General features: G+C 40.4%; 1 protein-coding gene across 1 annotated transcript in view; it reads right to left on the bottom strand.

Annotated features, from left to right (window-relative positions):
* LOC149439103 (conserved oligomeric Golgi complex subunit 6) overlaps positions 1–19,066 on the bottom strand; it is a 92,788-nt gene that overhangs the window by 20,706 nt on the left and 53,016 nt on the right. The window contains exons 10-13 of the mRNA XM_089659473.1: positions 6,609–6,740; positions 5,727–5,894; positions 4,342–4,449; positions 3,544–3,597 (exon numbers count right to left, since the gene is read on the bottom strand). Of these exons, the coding sequence (XP_089515599.1) occupies positions 3,544–3,597; positions 4,342–4,449; positions 5,727–5,894; positions 6,609–6,740 (462 nt within the window). The remainder of the gene's footprint in view (positions 1–3,543; positions 3,598–4,341; positions 4,450–5,726; positions 5,895–6,608; positions 6,741–19,066) is intronic.

Below are 19,066 nucleotides of genomic sequence, written 5' to 3'. Positions count from 1 at the left end.
TAGGTAAAACAATGTCACTGCACAGAAGACCAAACTATTTATCAAATTCCCACCTTCCACGGGAGTTTACAGTCTATGCTACCTGAGAGTATACATAGTTGAATAAACATTGAAATGGTATTTGGATTCTGAGGGAGGAAACTGGACCATCAAATCTCCTTGCAGGCAGTGCCATGAGTTTAATCTAATTGGTTTTATTTCCTTCCAGTTGCACTTCCTAGGGTAACACTATTCCCACTTAAAAGAAACTGGCAGGATCACCAGAAAAAGGAAGGAAGGAAAGATCACTGGTGAGAGTGGAAGGTAAGCTGCAGTTTTATTATTTATTTAAATTGAGGTTTTGCATACACGTTAAGCCTGGGTTCACACTGATGCGGAGTGGAATTTCTGGTGGAATCACCAGTTTCTGTGCGTATTCCGCACCGCATCACAATCGCACCCTGTTCATGCGAACCGTTGCAGGTGTGTATTTTGAGTTAACAACACCCCGAAGTCGTTTTGCAAAATGCGGTGCAATGTGCAGAATCATATCCATGCGATCCGATTCTAGTGCAGACAAAAAAAAAAGGGGTCCCGCACATTTTTGGTGCGGATGCGGTGTGATTTGAGCCATACAAATGTATGGCTCAAATTGCACCGCACAGAAATTGTATGTGATTGGCACAGGAATGCGGTGCGATTCCTGTGCGAATCACATGCGATATTCCACATCGCAAAAGTGTGAACCCAGGCTAACTGCTTGTTGGCAGTGATCTGAGCAAAATCAAGCAGCAGTCAATGTGCTGCTAATATGATGATTGTCAACAGGTGTAGCTAAACCCCAAACCTTTCTTTTTAGCTATGGAAAGAGTAGGGAAAGGTTTGATCACCTGTCTGGGTTCTGTTGGGGTGTTTTCGGGGAAGAAAAAAAACAAAACAAAACAGAAAGTGTTCCTCCCTCGCCACTAGGACTTGTATCCTTACTGAACAATTCTGAATCTCCCATCACTGGTAACAATGATCAAAGGACAAATACAGGGGGTGCATCACCTCAGCAACACTGAGGCATTAAAAAGTGCCAGGACTTCTAACTCTTTCACACACTATTCAAACCGTAAGAAAGAAACGAAAAATAAATACATCAGTTTTTAGTTCAATCAAATGACAGCAGGATATCCTACCCATTACATACATTCCAAATAATCCCCAGTGAATTCTGACTCTGACAATAAGTATCTGGATAAGGCTCTTTCAGCTACATGTAAGCAATTCCTAGAAGAAGCAGCTGTACTCACACCAGCCAGCAAGTTGCATAAGACACCAAAACAATACATGCAGGTGTATATACTACCTAGTAAGCCTTGAAGACAACAAAAAGATCAGAATAATAAACTGAAGAGAGAGCGACTACAGAACTACAATGGGCAGGTGAAAAAGGGGTAAACATTCACTATCCTCCTAGATTGTAAGCTCCAAGGTGCAGGGCTCTCCTATCCCTTTTGTATTGAACTGTATTGTCTCCCTTTATATTGTAAAGCACTGAACAAACTGTTGGCGCTATATAAATCCTGTATAATAATAATATAAGAGAGCCACATCTTGGAGATGCTGAGTGTACTGGGGCAGCATAGCAGCTCCATCAAAAGAGAGAGGAAAGAAAAACAGAAGAGAGAGAGCAGAAAAAGACCAGAAATGGGATAGGGCAAAAAAAGGGGATTGGAGGGGAGGGCAAGAGAGGAGGGGAGAAAGGTGGTAGGGGCAGATGGATGGGTGGGGTAAAGGCTTGGGAATAAGTAGCATAGAAAAAAAAGAGGGTAAAAGAGTAGGGAGGTAGCAAGGTATTTAAATTGCTCATGTAAGCCTAGATTTAAGAACACAGTCCAGACAGAGAAACCAAATAGGAGCAAAAACAGCATGCTAGTATAAATATAACACTTCTTCTTAAAGGAATGTGAACATTTTGCTCCTATATTTATTATATGAATATAAGAAGTTGTATTCACCACACTCTGAATTAAACTTCTGTTCAATAAATGGCCCCATTTCGCTAGTACCATTTATAGCATCAAAAAGGTCTAAGGTAAAACTAATCCACAGCTATTTACTACTCCATTGGATTGAAATATCAAAAGCCAGACTTGCTGAATTGAATAAGTGGACAGAAATTGTACATTGCAGGTAATCAACACTACTGTTTATACAATGCCATAATTTGCAACCTACTTTTACAAGCACCAAACATATAATTATGCAGTGGTTATAAAACACATCCAGCAGTAATCCAACACTGCGCTTGGCTACATCAGTCAGTATACAGTTCAGCTGAAGTTCACAAAATAATACAAAAAATAAAAATCCTAAACACCCCAAATCACCAACTCTCAGTGGTGTCCCCAAAATCTGTTCCTTTGTATTAAAAGAATACAACTATTCTGTATTAACAAAATACATCAAAGAAACTGGAAGGCAAAAATTGAATTCCAGCTAAAACCTAACCAATCTTAATTATGCTCCCTGCACCCCCCTCCATACTTATTGTCTTCCAGCTCCAGTCTGGTCATGTGTCAGCCAGCGACAGCTGCAGGGGAGGAAAGAGCACTCCAATAATGGCCAGCAATGCCTGGGATTGGTAAAGTCACCCTGAGGCTTATCATGGCTAATTCTTTGTTGGCACTCCCTCCTCTCCCCTGCAGCTGCCGCTGGCTGACATGGGGGAGCCAGATTATATGACTGGCCCACAGCAGCCTGAAAATCAATAAGTATACAGGCTCAGCCTCCTGATTTGTAGCCCCTCAGCTTCCCATGTGAAAGAGGTCTTAGGCATGGGAGTAGAGGTGAAGAGTTGCTAATGCCATGTCACTAAAATGTGGCTACAGCTGTGATTGCAACAAAAAGGTTAGAATCCCTGTAGTTTTATTACAGTTTAAGCACTATAGCTCGTTGACTTAGTGCCTGATTTTTGAAAGAACACTGGCTGCAGAGAAACAAGCAATGCACTGCAAACTGAGCGATCAAAGACCGCTGAACACTCGGTTCTCAGTATAGTGTGAGCATAAAGCCAGGGACTGCCATTCACAGGCTGTCTGCTCTGCCCCTCCAGTGTGCACTGGAGCGCTGGGCTGTGGAGGGGGCTGCAGCGGTGGGCTCAGGCCCTCGGCGGAATGCTGAGAGGCTTAGCCAGGTGCCAGTCTAGATTTCTGGGTGGATCCCCACCAATTGGTTGGGATCTTTTCAGAGCCTGAACCGGCTCTGTGACATCAGCAGACAGCGGGTTTCAGCCTGCTGTCAGCTGAAAATAGATCACAGGATTGCAGAACTAACTACACTACATTTTGAATTTTGTTCCATTTTAAACCTGCTACTCTACTGCTTGAACTAGCTAGTGGCTTCTAGGTCTCCTGGTATCGGTTTTGTCTTGTGCTGTAAGGAGAGGCAGTAGCAATGATAATAAAATGCCAGTCATAGTTCATTGAAAGGGTATTTGATCATTAGGATGAGAGTGCACATGTATTCATAAATAAAACCAGAAAGTAAAGTATTATACAAGTCAGTGAATACATATACCATTGCAGCCTTCAGTGACACAGAGTCCATGTTAGGGAGATTGGCAAGTGGTCCCTGCAAAAAGAAACAAAATTCTTTATGTAGGTTATAAAACAACCTTCACACGAACTAAACCAAGCCAACATAAAACTGACCAAAACCATTTTGATTTACCTTAAAACTGGTCTCCAGGTTCCCTGTGCCTTAAAATAGTATGTTTGGACCAAGTTGGTCCAAATAAAGAATTTCCTTCATGTGCTGCTCTGGCTCTAAGTGCTGTATTAAATTTATTTGTAGCTTCAGCTACATACAGTACATGGCGATGGGTTCCGGCTGTGAGACACAGTTGGTCTGAGCGGCGTTCAGTCATTCATAGGCAGCTTTGTATTCTGTGAATAAATACAAAGCTTCCTATGACTGGCTGAGTCGAAGAGCATGACATCATCAGCCTAGCTCTCTACGCAAACCACTCAGAGGAAACTTTGTATTCATTCACAAAATATGGTTTACAAAACTACAACACATGTAGTTTTACAGGCATGCATGCACTATTTTTAATGTGTAATTTCAGAATGTTTGCATAAAAAAGAAAGACTTTAATTTGGCTCCAACCCCCTACTGAACCTATTGATCATTAGACACAGAGATGCAGTTTTATACAACATTTGAGAAATGCTTTTTTAACACTCTAAGATATACCCCATTTGTTGTTTACATTTCTTACAAACAATGGTGGGCAGGCAGTTCGTCACACCAATTATTTCAGGTTATTGCATGTTCATTCTATTGCTCATGTGAGATCGGTTTTATCTTCCTCACCTGTTCCGGCTTATGCTGTTGAACACAGTTGTAGATCTGACTTAATCCAGCTCTGGTCAATACAAATGAGGCTTGCTCATTGATCAGCGTGTCCAGGTGAGCATCAATCTTGATGAAAAAAAAAGGAAAAATATTCTGTACAGTTTCTTGCAGTCACTGTATTCAATCTCAGCAGGTTTTGCATTAAAACAAAGGACACCAGCCTTATTGAGAACCATTAACAATTGGACTTGGGTAATAATCTAAACATTCAGTCTCAGATTATAATGACCTGTAAGGTTCACTGGTGAAAGATCTCCCCTTGTTTATTTACTATGTGTCTGACTCTTCATCTGTCATCAGAAAGTCACCCGAAGGTTTCTGTCCTGTTAACAGCCTGAATTCATATACTGTAACAGTGCAGGGTCAGGCAGTTTATAGGGCAAGACATCATGTAAAGCTAAACAAGTAGGCACCTATGAATATTTCATAAGTAAGCCAGCACAATTTAAAACATTTTAGAGTGAAATATCAGATTTTCAAAAATGCTCAACTCTGATAAAGTGGAATTCCAAACAATGCCCATCCAATCTTAAAAATGCTCCATCCCCTCTCCTAACACCTTTGCTGACCAATCTGTTTAATAAAGATGTATATGCTTACCTATTTTCAGCCTGCTCCAGTGATCTCCCCTGTGTCAGCCAGCAGCAACTGCAGGGGAGAGGAAAGAGCTCCCAACAATGTCTGGATATGCCAGGGACTGGTGACGTCACTCATAGACTCCTATGATCCATCTGTTGTCAGTGCTCCCTCCTCTTTCCGGTAGCCACCACTGGCTAACACAGGGGAGCTGGATTGGACTGAAGTGTCATGAAAATAGGTAAGCATATACAGGCGTACCTCGGTTTACGATCTTAATTTGTTCTGCGGGACTTTTCATATGCAAAAAATAAACCGAAACACTGTTTCGCATAGGAAAGCATTAAAAACCAATTAATCCGTTCCGGAGGTCAGAAAAAAGTTTAAAAAAAAAAAGGATTTTATCTGTTCAAACTCTTTATAAAGTGCAATTTAAAGGTATAAATACTGTACAGGGAGGTGATTAAAAGATAATTCGTAAATGCATTGAAAACCAATTAATCCGTTCCGGAGGTCAGAAAAGGGTGCTCAGACAGAGTGCACAAGAAAAGTACCTAGAGAAGTGAGATCATATTTAGCATAGTTGGTTAAAGACGAGTGACACCAGAAGCTGTAAAGCTACAAGGTTTGTGTCATCCTCTGGCTGCATAGAGTGATAGTGAATACAGTGAATATTGTTTGCTAATTACATAAGTTGTTGAAAAAGATTTACACATTTTTTCCACCCAAGTCATCTTGCTAGAAAAAAATGGACAAATGAAACTTGCCTGAAATTGAAGCATCTCCAGACGCTTGTCAGTAAATTCAAACAAAGCAAGTGTTGTCTTCATTACATAAAGGCAATTAACCATGTATGTGGCCATGTCAGCTGTCCCCAGGTTGCTGGCAGACACCGTACACATCTGTAGCAGAGGGTCCAGGACACAGGACAGCACCTAGAAGGAAGTTCAGGATATACAAAGCAGAACACCATGTTACCCTTCCTGAGAGAGCAATTGATTCCCAATTGAGCACAATGTTCTCTTCACACGTAAGTGATACCACAGCTGGCCAAACAAAGGAAGCACAGCCACTGTATCAGCATATACACTGGTGTAAGAAATAGGTCATACAGTAAATTATCCAGAAAGTATAACACAACAAGATGAAAAATATCTCAATGCTAAATGTAGCCATCAATACTTTGATATTTTGTATTATCAGTATTCAACAAAGTTTTGCTGAACACAGAAAACACTGCTTTCAGCACAAAAATCAATTGTGTGTATGGGGAATCAGCATTCTGGATGCAGTAATCTAAAATTTTCTGTAGAAGACAAACTTTTTTTTAGTTTTTAATAACATAGGGAAGAGTTAAAACCTTTTATTGCTGTATGTGTCCCTCCCTCTATTTGCCCTAGTGACCATTGTCAATGGGACTAAAAGTGAAAAAAAAATCCTACATTTTGAGAGGGATATTTTCCAATAGGGACTCTTGTGGAGGCAACTTACTGACAGGGGATTTTCATCATTTTCTGTTGTGTTTACAGGACAGATGTGAATGTAACCCCCCCCCCCCCCCCCCATCCCTGAATGGGACACTACACTAGAGAAAACTAAATAAAAGCTTTAGCTATAGATACAGAATCAGGTGAACATAATTTGTTTACCTGGACAAAGTCAGCTTGTCGAGCATCCAGAGGAACCACAGAAGAGTCATGAGAAACCAAAACTTCTCGTAATAGGGTCAGTGTTTGGTTCAGGGCAGAACTTGGACCTAGATCTACAGGAGGCAACTCCACCTTGAAAGATGGAAAAAAAATTAGGCAGTTTTCTTATTCACTGAAAATGTTTCTGTATTAACATAAAAGCAACAAGATATCCGATTTCCAATATTTAGCACATAAAACATTCAAAGATAAAGAATGCAATTAAACAAATACATGTTAAACAATGGAAGATGCAAGCTCTCCAAATAACTCAAGGAAGGGTATAATCAACAAGTGTCATTATATTTTCTTTACCACTTGAAAAGTATAGATCAATCATCATAGAAAGAAATTCACAACTATAGAGAAGGAAAAAAAGGGTTACTATCCACCCAAATAGTCCTTTTCTACACTGTATCCTGAAAAACACATCTAGTAACATCCCTTCTTTCCTTTACACCAGAATTTTCTTACAGCTCTTCAGCACTTCGAAATATTGAAAAATGTAAATAATATACCAATCTGTGAGACATTTGTATGACTACAGAAGCTTAGAATTCTAAAATGCAACAAAAAAAGGAAAAACTAGAGAGACAATGTACCACTTTGTGTATCAAAGTAGATTGATTTTATAGTATAACCAAGATAGAGGCCTATTCAACTTACACACATCAGTTTCACTGTACTTTCCAACTATCACATCTAATAAACAACTCAATAATTTAGTGAAGATACGCATTGCCTGCACACTTCCAGTCGGAAGGATACAATATTTAGGAACAAAAGTTAAAGGAAAATAACAGCTAAAAAGTAACAAATTACAAGACATCAAACTCCACACACAAAAGGGGCTGATTTAATAAAACTGGAGTGTGCAAAATCTGGTGCAGCTGTGCATAGTAGCCTATCAACTTCTAACTTCAGCTTGTTTAATTAAGCTTTGACAATAAAACTTGAAAGCGATTCTTGTCTCTGTAGAGCTGCACTAGATTTTGCACTCTCCAGTTTTAGTAAATCAGAAAATTTACCAACCAACCACAATGTCTATTATATTAATGTATAATATACTAGATTTCAGGGGCCTTTATTAAACCCTTGAAATCCATTACATGGTTCTGCATACACAACAGTATAAACAACACTGACACTTTTCAAAGAATGTCATTAACACACACACACACACACACTATAATATATATATATATATATATATATATATATATATATATACACACATACATACACACACGTTGTATTGCCAAAAGTATTGGGGCACCTGCCTTTACACGCACATGAAATTTAGTGGCATCCCAGTGTTACTCTGAAGGGTTCAATATTGAGTTGGCCCACCCTTTGCAGCTATAACAGCTTCAACTCTTCTGGGAAGGCTGTCCACAAGGTTTAGGAGTGTGTCTATGGAAATGTTTGACCAGTCTTCCAGAAGTACATTTGTGAAGTCAGGAACTGATGTCAGAAGGCCTGGATCACAGTCTCCTCTCTAAGTCATCCCAAAGGTGTTCTATCGGGTTGAGGTCAGGACTTTGTGCAGGACAGTCAAGTTTCTACAAACCAAACTCGCTCATCCATGTCTTTATGGACATTACTTTGTGCACTGGTACACAGTCATGTTGGATAAGGAAGGGCCATTCCCAAACTGTTTCCACAAAGTTGGGACCATGAAATTGTCCAAAATGGTATGCTGACGCCTTACAGTTCCCTTTACTGGAACTATGGGGCCAAACCCAACCCTTGAAAAACAACTCCACACCATAATCCCCCCTCCACCAAACTTTACACTTAGCACAATGCAGTCAGGCAAGTACTGTTCCCCTGGCAAACTCAGACTTGTCCATCGGATTCCCAGACAGAGAAGTGTGATTAGTCACTCTAGAGAACACGTCTCCACTGCTCTAGTGTCCAGTGGTGGAGTGCTTTACACCACTTCATCCGATGCTTTGCATTGTACTAGATGATGTGAGGCTTGGAAGCAGCTGCTTGCCCATGGAAACCAATTCCATGAAGCTCCCTACGCACTGTTGTTGTGCATAATCTGAAGGCCACATGAAGTTTAGAGGTCTTTAACTACTGACTCTGCAGACGGTTGGCGACTTCTGAGCACTGTGCATTTTAGCATGTGCTGACTCCACTCTGTTTTACGTGGTCTACCACTTTGTGGCTGAGTTGCTGTTGTTCCCAGTTTCTTCCACTTTGTTATAATACCACTAACAGTTGACCGAGGAATATTTAGTAGCAAGGAAATTTCATGGATGGACTTATTGCACAGGTGGCAACCTATCACGGTACCACACTTAAATTCACTGAGCTCCTGAGAGCGACCCATTCTTTCACAAATGTTTGTAGAAGCAGTCTGCATGCCTAGGTGCTTGATTTTACACACCTGTGGCCATGGAGGTGATTGGAACAACTGATCCAAATGATTTAGAGGGGTGTCCCAATACTTTTGGCAATATAGTGTGTGTGTATACATACATATATATATATATATATATATATATATATATATACACACACACATACATACATACACTACCTCCAACAGACCTTATTTTATAGATTGAACATGAGGTGCAGTGTTAAACTACCTGGCAAAATCTAGATAAGCAATGATCACTGGACCTTGACGATCCAATTTCTCACTTACCTCCTCATAGAAAGATAATAGGTTAGTCTGACAAGAATGTTCTTTCATAAATCTATGCTGGTTCATTACTAATAGTACCTTTGTCACTGTATAGACTCCCTTACCATTCCCTCAAAACCTCTTATGTACTTTTGATGTTAAGCTGGCCATATATGGATTGAAACTTGGTCAGTTCAGCAGGGACCTGCTGAATTTCGATCCATTTGTGGCCACTGTAGTTGAACAGAAGTCGATCTACCGATCAACTTCTGTTCAACCGCCCTGTTGGTATATTTTCGCTTGATCAGCGCTACAGGCAATAGGATGCAGTGCATTCTGACAAATACAATGACGCAGTGGAGATGATCCCCACAACCACATTGAATGTGTGGATGGGGGAATTGGGTCAGTTTTTTCGATCAACCCGCTGGCTGAATGAAAAAACAGACCATTGTATGGCTAAATTTGGACTGACTGGTCTATAGTTTTCTAGTATACATTTTGATCCTTTTAGTAAACTGGTACCGCATTTGCTCTAAGCCAATCAGCTGGTACTATTTCAGTGATTAATGTGTTTTCTAAAAAAATAAAAATAGCAACTTGGCTTAGATAAGTTTCCTGAAGACTTCCGCGTGTAAGACATCTGGACCTGGTGATTTGTTTGTATTAGTTTCTCTAGTTTCCTTTGTACCTGGTTCTCAGCCAACCACATCTGATATTATATATCATTAGAAAAGTGACTGGTCTACTTTAATGTACATCCTTAATAGCAACATGCTATTTTCCCATGAAGGTGCAATACAGGGATTGTACTGTGTGTTCCACCAAATTCTTCATTTAGACAGTTAAGGAAATAAAAAATACTTAATTTCCAGCTATTTTAGTCAGACTTAAATATAAAGTGGAAAGGCAAAACAAGAGTTTCCAAGCTTTATGTGGCATCAGCATCGTGCAATATAAGGATGAAAACATCATCCTATTGCTAGCTTAAATTAAAGTCAAAATACGCTTGAACACGACACAGAACAAGAACAGGAACAGCTCGTTCAGAGCACAATCAATACCAGTAATACTAAAGAGACGCTTTGTGTCATCAGCTAGAGTAACACCTAACATACAGTGCATGCGTGTAAAAAAAAATAATAATACAGTGAACACTTTGGGAGCTATGAATTTTTATCAGTCCCCAAAAGGTAAATTACAGTATACTTCATGTAATATGCTGTTCAGCGTTTTCAGTACAATGCTACTTCTGTTAATTAAAGCATTTCTGTGGCTGGGATCACACTGATGCAGTGCTATTTTGATCAGATTTGAAGTGTAATTTTCAAGTTGCAGTTTAAGTGCAATACACAATTTGGATACAGCTACAATTTCTGTGCTGGGGAACCAAACCTGCTGGAAACGTATTGTAATAGGATGGATAAGCAGTTTGAAAGTGATTCCATTGAAGTTCATGCACCATGGAATCACACTGTATAGCATCACACAAGCACAGGACCCTGTATTGCACTGCACTGATGTGAACAGGCTCCATAGGAACCAATGTTATTTTTCTTGTTATGCGATTCAGTGTGATTCAATTCACATCAGAAATCGCATCAGTGTGAACCAAGGCTAAAGGCAATATTTTTTAATTAAATAAAAAAAACAGGTTATACTTATGTGCTCTGTGCAACAACATTGCACAGAGTCTGGCCCCTTTTCTTTTGGCAGTCCCTCATCGGCGCTGACCTCTCCTTCTCCCTGTGGGTGCCCCTTAATAAGCTGTATACTATTGGGGCCCCCGTGCGGGCACACTCCAGAGCCAGGCTGTGTGCATTCATAGACACACACAGTGCAGTTTAGCCACACACCCCCTGCTCCTTACAGGTTTTGACTAACAGCAGCAGAAGCCTATGGCTCCCATTGCTCTCAGTGAAGCCTGTGAATCCAGGAAGAGAGGTGAGCAGGGCTGCTGGTGGATAGTGAGTCAGGTAGGTGTTTAACCATTTGCCTACTGGGCACTTATACCCCCTTCCTGCCCAGGCCAATTTTCAGCTTTCAGCGCTGTCGCACTTTTAATGACAATTGCGCGGTCATGCAACACTATTTCAAATGACATTTTTATCATTTTTTTTTTCACACAAATAGAGCTTACTTTTGGTGGTATTTACTCGTCGCTGGGTGTTTTATTTTTTGCGTTAAAAACAAAAAAAAAAAAAAGTTTCTTTGTTTCTATTATGCAATTTTGCAAACAGGTAATTTTCTCCTTCACTGATGTGCGTTGATGGGGATGCACTGATAGGCAGCAATGATGGGCACTGATAGGCAGCAATAGGCGGCACTGATGAGCTGGCACTGATATGCAACAATAATGGGCACTGATGGGCAGCACTGCTGGGTGGCACTGACTGACGGCACTGCTGGGCAGCACTGATAGGTGGCACTGATCAGTGCCCTGATGATCGGTGCCGATCCGTCCTCTGACAATTGCCAGTTATCTGCAGTACATTCCTCATGCTGTGACAACGTGAGGAAAGTGCAGCCGATAACCGCCAACTGCAGTTACCGGTGATCTGCTGTGTCACTGGACACGGCTGATCACGTGGTAAACGTACGCTGTGATTGGCCTTTTACCACATCACGTGATTAGCTGTGTCCGTAGGACACAGTGATCATGGAGATTGTTGGCTGCGCGTGGGACGGCGTCATATGACGTCCTCCCAGAACTGGTCAACTGCGCTGTAGACGCCATTCGGCTATAGTGCGGTTGCCAAGTGGTTAAAGGTGGGGGGGAAGCGCTAGTAGAACATTTTTTACCCTAATGCAGGGAATACAGGAAGGTAAAAAACGTTTTGCTTTTAGAACCACTTTAAATTCATTGCTTTTACAAGAGCATGATCAAATGGAAGAATTAATTATTAGCCACACAAAAGGGCTTTATGAACTATTCTTGATGCGCCAAGTATTTATAAAATGCACAAATTAATTGTTCAAGTTAAAGGGTTCGAAAAGTAATAAGTGAGTAATGTGTCAAATGTTAAAGTGTTACTAAACCCAGGACCCTGCATTCACTATATCTGGTCTCTCACAGTACACAGAACATGGAAATGCAAATAGTTTAGTAAATATAAACTGCAAAATACCTTTTCTCATCAGCAGTTAGAGCAGTCTTGTGACTATCAGTATTCATCTGAGCACTGATTAAAGCTTGTAGGAGGAGTTTTCATTCTCCTCTCACTGCCCTGAGATTGCAAAACCCCTGACCCTCTGTCTGTGCTGATTGGCCCTGTGCTGATCACATGCACCCTCCCCCCCAAAAAAAAACCCAACTATCTAGCAGTACACACCAAACTGAGCATCTGTACAGTGTCCCCAAGGCTGTGTTCTATCAGGAGATGAAATGGGGAATGTGGAAGAAGCAGAGGATCAAAGAAGACAGGATCAAACATCTTTTTTACACATTGCAGAGGATCAAGCCCTTACGTTCCACACTGCGTATAATTAGCATGCTTTACTGCATATACAGATTGATTTTACTGTTGTGGGTTTAGTAACACTTTAAGAAATCTAACAAAATATGATATGCCAAACAAAAATTCCATAATTTTTGCAAAATCAATAATGGGTCAATATTTATCACAATAGAGGTGTGCAGTAGTGTGCCAGGGGGATGACAGCACAAGACAGTCAAGCTCATATTCTATAAGTGCATTGGAATGTGTTTTTAAGCGCAATTGTTAAAGTAGAAGTCTGGTCTAAACCGGCTCCCACCCCATTCTAAGTCCTATACTAACTACCCTGTAGAAGAAGTGTATACAGGCATATTCCCTCGGTGCTCCGGTCCAGTGACATGACTGGCTCCCAACACTAGCTTCAGGGAAGAAGAGAGATTGTAGACAATGGCTGCAATGCCTGCGCTGATGCGTGATGTCACACACAGGCTTACCATGATGTATCTGTTGTCGACTTAAGCCAGCGCTGAGAGCCAATCATGTGCGCAAATCAGAAAGCCCAGGGAATAGGTAAGTATAAGCATTGGGAGAAATTGCCCAAATATAACACAATTTCAAAATGAAGCTACATCTATGTATAAACAATTTAGAGATACAGGATATCCCCATAGAACACTTAGAAAAGCAAAAGGGAGAGCAATACAAGCCCATAGAGAAACACTACTTGACACAAGGACACAAGATCAATCTTCAAAATTTAAAGGACCTATTCGATTCATTACTAAATTTGGACAACAATGGCAAGATGTTAAAAATACAATGCTAAAGCACTGGCAGGTACTGACAGCTAATTCTATTATAGCTAATATAGTGGGAGAAAAGCCTTCAATGGTGGCACGTAGGGCAGCCAATTTAAATGATCTACTAGTAAGATCAGAATATAGATAACCAATACGAAGTAACTGGCTAACTGAACAACCTACACTAACTGGTATGTTTCCATGTGGACATTGCCAAATTTGCCCCCATGTGGATAAAACTAAGAACTTTCCAAACTCGAGGAGAACGAAATTTTACAATATCTGTAATTTCATTAATTGTTCTAGTTCCAAGGTCATATATATAATTGAATATCCATGTAAAAAACTTTATACAGGAAAAACAAAAGGTCAATTAAGAATTCGCATAGGTGAACATCTTAGAGATATTAAATCTAAACATAAACCTAAAGAAAATGGTAGTGAAAATCCATTAGCTCAACATTTCAAAGAAGTCCATAATGGACGAATTGATGGCTTCAAGGTAAAAGGTATCTTTTCCCTTAACATCTCCCCAAGACAAGGTGATTTCGACAAATTATTATTACAGAAAAATTCTGGATATACACTCTTGAAACTTTGGTTCCCAAAGGTTATTGAACTTAATTTCAAGGTATTCTTGGATTGAAATTGAGTAATTCTGAATATTTGCCATGTTAAAATAATTCTTCCATTAGGGTGGATTATTTACTCTTACTGATATACTGTCATTTTTTAATCTTTTTGAATGAGTCATGATGATTTTTGGTCACTAGGGGGAGCTGTAAATTATTCCCAATTAAGGTACAGGGTATTAAAGCAGCCTTTACTGTCTCCTCCCTATTCTGAAGAAGTCTGCACTGATTGGCGGACGAAACGCGTCAATGTAACGTACTGACGTCATCAAACCCGGAAGCAACGTCCCACATGGACAACACCATGGACTGGTGAGAGCGGCCATGTTACTGTGCCATGAGATATGCCTCATGATCTGGCGGGAACTCTGCACAAGGAATATTCGTGATATGAGGTTTGATCATTGCCATAACGGGAACTGTGTGAATAATCCACTCTATATCTACAACATGATAATCAAGTCTCATCGGGCTGAGAATCTATTTCCTGGGAAACGGCTAGGTCAGGGGTAGGCAATCTGTGGCTCTCCAGCTGTTGCAGGACTACAAGTTCCATCATGCCTCTGCAAGTCATAGCTGTAATTGTCAATTTTGCAATGTCTCATGGGAAATATAGTTCCACAACTGCTAGAGAGCCGCAGGTTGCCTACCCCTGGGCTAGGCCATTAGCCAGTACAACAGTGGTGAGTGGGGTGCACTGTCAAAACATCGTTAACTGTTACTGCACACATCATCTGAAGTTTTGCAATTTATTCTCAGCTTCACAATACATTTGCCATGTTGTCTATCTGGAGGAATACCCAGAAGGGATAAAGATATCTACATATTTTCACGATATATGGAGGCTTAAACCACACAGTATTCAAGCTATGAAGGAACATGGGACAGTATGAATCTTTCATTCCATGGGAACTCCTTCCTGCACTTTACAAATGGACATACTCATTTCTTTTTTCAACTTGCATTTTTTTTGCAGTTCTCACACATTCAATAGTCATAATTATGCATATCTAGCTATATACTTGGCTAATTTTTTGTCTTACTGCTATCATTGTATATGCAGGATATACATGTGTACAACACAAAGCCTTGTGATAAACGGCTGAATATTGGCTATTTCTGCTAATATGCTGCTGTATATCTCAACCAGTCAAAGTGGATACCACTAGAAATATTCAATGTTGCAATTCAGGTTGCTTGTCTTTCATTGTTTTTAATGTGTATTCAGTGATTGTATATGTCACCATCCACGGATATTACCTTTTCTCCCAAAGGGAATAATAAAAATATGTGATTTTACATATAAGCTACATTGCTTGGGTGTTTATTACCTACTTCGGTAATTGGCTCATTGCAACTACTACTTCTTTCGTTATAATTTTTTGGTTTACACCCACACCTTTTAATAGGTGCGATCTTTGAGCTTATTAAATAGGATACCCTGCCTAAAGCAATAAAGTGGTATATCTATATTTCTAAGTATAAGCATTGCTCTTCTACACTAGGGGTGCTCAACCTTTTAAAGAGCGAGGGCCACTTAAGTGATTTGGTAACCGGTCGTGGGCCACAATGAACTGCAAGTGTAAACAAGCCCTTACTGTCCTGAGCCTATAAGGCTGCTTTCACACGAATGCGCTGCGGTTTACCCACACCACAGCTGCAGTGCACCTGCGGCTTTCTTGGGCTTTGCCATAGACTCCTGCATTCAGGAGTTTTGGTGTGCTTTCAGAAAGCACACCAAACCTGCAGGATATAACAGAAATCTATGGCTCTGTGCAGCTTACCCACAGGAAAGCCACTGCACTGCGCTGCACCTGTGGATCAGTGTGAAAGCAGCTTATCAGCCATTTTTTATAATTGTTAATATACTCATTGCAAAAGTTCAGTGTGTGTGTGAAGTTTAATACACTGACTTTTTCCTCTCCAGCTTCTGCTGGCATCGCTCTCTGGGCTGCTAGAGAGGCCCCAGGAGAAGGGGACTTGGATCATTCTCCTTGGAACAGGAGCTTATGCAGCTCCTGCTTCCTCCGCGGCCACCTGTGCCGGCTCCATGCGCTCTGATGCTCTAGGAGGCAGGTTGGCTTGCCGACCCGCCATCCCAGAGCATGGGCATGTACTTCCCTGGATTGAGGTCACAGGCCACAGCAGAGGGCTCTGCATGCCACATGTGAAATCAATTTTACTGAGCACCCCTGTTCTTCAGGGTATTTAGTACAAGACCTAGAATGGGGGTGAGAACATGTTTAAGATTAGATAAGGTTTAGACCAGAATTCCACCTTAAGAAAGTGTCAATTAAATTTTCATGGATAATGATTTAAGGCGGATGACATTATAAAAATAGATGAGCAGTATAAAAAAAGTCATATATAATATTTGTGCAGCGCTAAAATAATAAACATAATCCTGATGCGTGCAAATAAAATATAAAAATATATATTTCCAGTTCGTGATAAATATGAATAGAATCTAATCCTAATATATATAGATCATATGTCACATGAATGTATTTAACCATTAGCCGCCCGGCCAATGGCCGTTTGGCGGCTTCAAATGTGTCCCTGCATTCCGGGTGCACGCCATTTGGCGTGCTCCCGCACATGCGCCGTTTGCGCTAATGCAGAGCGGCGCAGCAGTGCGATCTGTCACCGGCCGTGCACCTCTGACACGGCCGATGACAGATCCGAGTACCGGCTCCCGTTGCTGGTACCATGTGACCTGCTGTGACCAATCACAGCAGGTCACATGACAGTTGTATACAATGGATGGCTTCATTCATGATGCCATCCATTGTATACTAGTGCCTAGCTGTGAATGGTCACAGCTAATCACATGCACATGTCATGTGATTAGCTGTGACCAAATCACAGCTAAGCACAAAAAAAAAAAAGAAAAGCTGAATTTTTCATTCAGGTAAATGCTTGCTTATAGCAAAGTAATTCTTTGCTATAAGCAAATTGTGTAAAAAAAAAAATAAAAAAAAAATACTGATCACTTCCCCAAAGTAGTACAATGTTACTATGGTAACATTGTACTACTTTGGTCATAATAAAATATGAAAAAAAAAAATCTTAAAAAAAATAAAAAAAATGTAATAAAAAATTAAATATAATAAAAAAATTTAAAAAATATATATTTTTTTTTTTTTTCATACTGTCACCAGTCAGTGTCCCTGTTCACCGCCATGCCAGTTATATGATGACGCTGTACTGCACTGGTGACAGCATGTAAAAAAAAAAATAGTGAAAATAATTTTTTTAATTTTTTAATTTTCCTAAAAATTATGACAAAAAAATACAACTTCAAAAAACTCGCCATGCCTCTTATGAAGTACGTCGGACTGTCTACTCTGCAAAAAGGGGTCATTTGGGGGATATCTGTACTATTCTGACATTCTTGGACCTCAAGAAATTAGATTGGCTGTCAGTACTTCAGGATTGATCAATAATCAGATCTATACCATAGTTTGTGAACTCTATAACTTTCTTACAAACTAAAAAATACATCCTAATTTGGGTTATTTTCACCAAAGACATGTAGCAGAATACATCTCGGCCTAAATTTATGAAGAACAATTATTTATTTGTAAACTTTTATAACAGAAACAAAGAAAAATGTGTTTTTTTTTCAAAATTTTTTGTCTTTTTTTGTTAATTTAGTAAAAAATAAAAACCCCAGCGGTGATTAAATACCACCAAAAGAAAGCTCTAGTTGTGTGAAGAAAATGATAAAATTTTAGTTTGGGTACAATGTTGTATGACCGCGCAATTGTCATTCAAAGTGTGAGAGCGCTGAAACCTGAAAAATGGCCTGGGCAGGAAGGTGTAAAATTGCCCGGTATTGAAACGGTTAAAGTCCGTGATCAATGTATGGATGAATAAAATTAAGACACAAGGTGACACAGTTATTCCCTGTAGTATATTAATCAGCAGGGTTCAGTGAGTGGCGATAGATAAAGTGTACACTCACCAGATGCGCAAAGGTATTGCGCAGTATACTAATCAATGGAGGTCTGCCAGGAATCCCTCTTTAAGGTGGTACAGGAATCAGCCTAGGATAGGTGAATATCATCAGGGTTGTAAGGTGGCGTTAAAACCGGAGGTCCCCTTTAAGGACGTGAGTACAGCCTCTTCCAAATGCAGGGATGGTCACCAGGGGGAGCTCCTGAGTGCGCAATGGATAGTGTTCTGCTTCTCACACTGAGACACAGCTACAGTAAATGTGTGGGTTCTTGGTGTAGTCAGGGGTATCTTCGTCAGGTATTGAGGGCTGTTTATCCTGATTCCATTAATATAAGGTGTAGGATCAGCCTGAGTGTGCAATGGATAGTGTTCTGCTTCTCACACTGAGACACAGCTACAGTAAACGTGTGGGTTCCTGGTGTAGTCAGGGGTATCTTTGTCAGGTAATTAGGGCTGTTTATCCCGATTCCATTAATATAAGGTGTAGGATCGGACAGCGTTTAGACACTGGAAGCAGAGTGTCCAAACGCTGTCTGATCCTACACCTTATATTAATGGAGTCGGGATAAACAGCCCTAACTACCTGACGAAGATACCCCTGACTACACCAGGAACCCACACATTTACTGTAGCTGTGTCTCAGTGTGAGAAGCAGAACACTATCCATTGCGCACTCAGGAGCTCCCCCTGGTGACCATCCCTGTATTTGGAAGAGGCTGCACTCCCGTCCTTAAAGGGGACCTCCGGTTTTAACGCCACCTTACAACCCTGATGATATTCACCTATCCTGGGCTGATTCCTGTACCACCTTAAAGAGGGATTCCTGGCAGACTTCCATTGATTAGTATACTGCGCAATACCTTTGCGCATCTGGGGAGTGTGCATTTTATCTATATATCGCCACTCACTGAACCCTGCTGATTGATATACTACCAGGAATAACTGTGTC

Source organism: Staurois parvus, unplaced genomic scaffold, assembly GCF_062004578.1.
Source record: "Staurois parvus isolate SC_StPar_1 unplaced genomic scaffold, SC_StPar_1.0 ptg001160l, whole genome shotgun sequence".
Taxonomy (NCBI): Eukaryota; Metazoa; Chordata; class Amphibia; order Anura; family Ranidae; genus Staurois; species Staurois parvus.
This window is presented reverse-complemented; position numbering and strand designations above follow the sequence as displayed.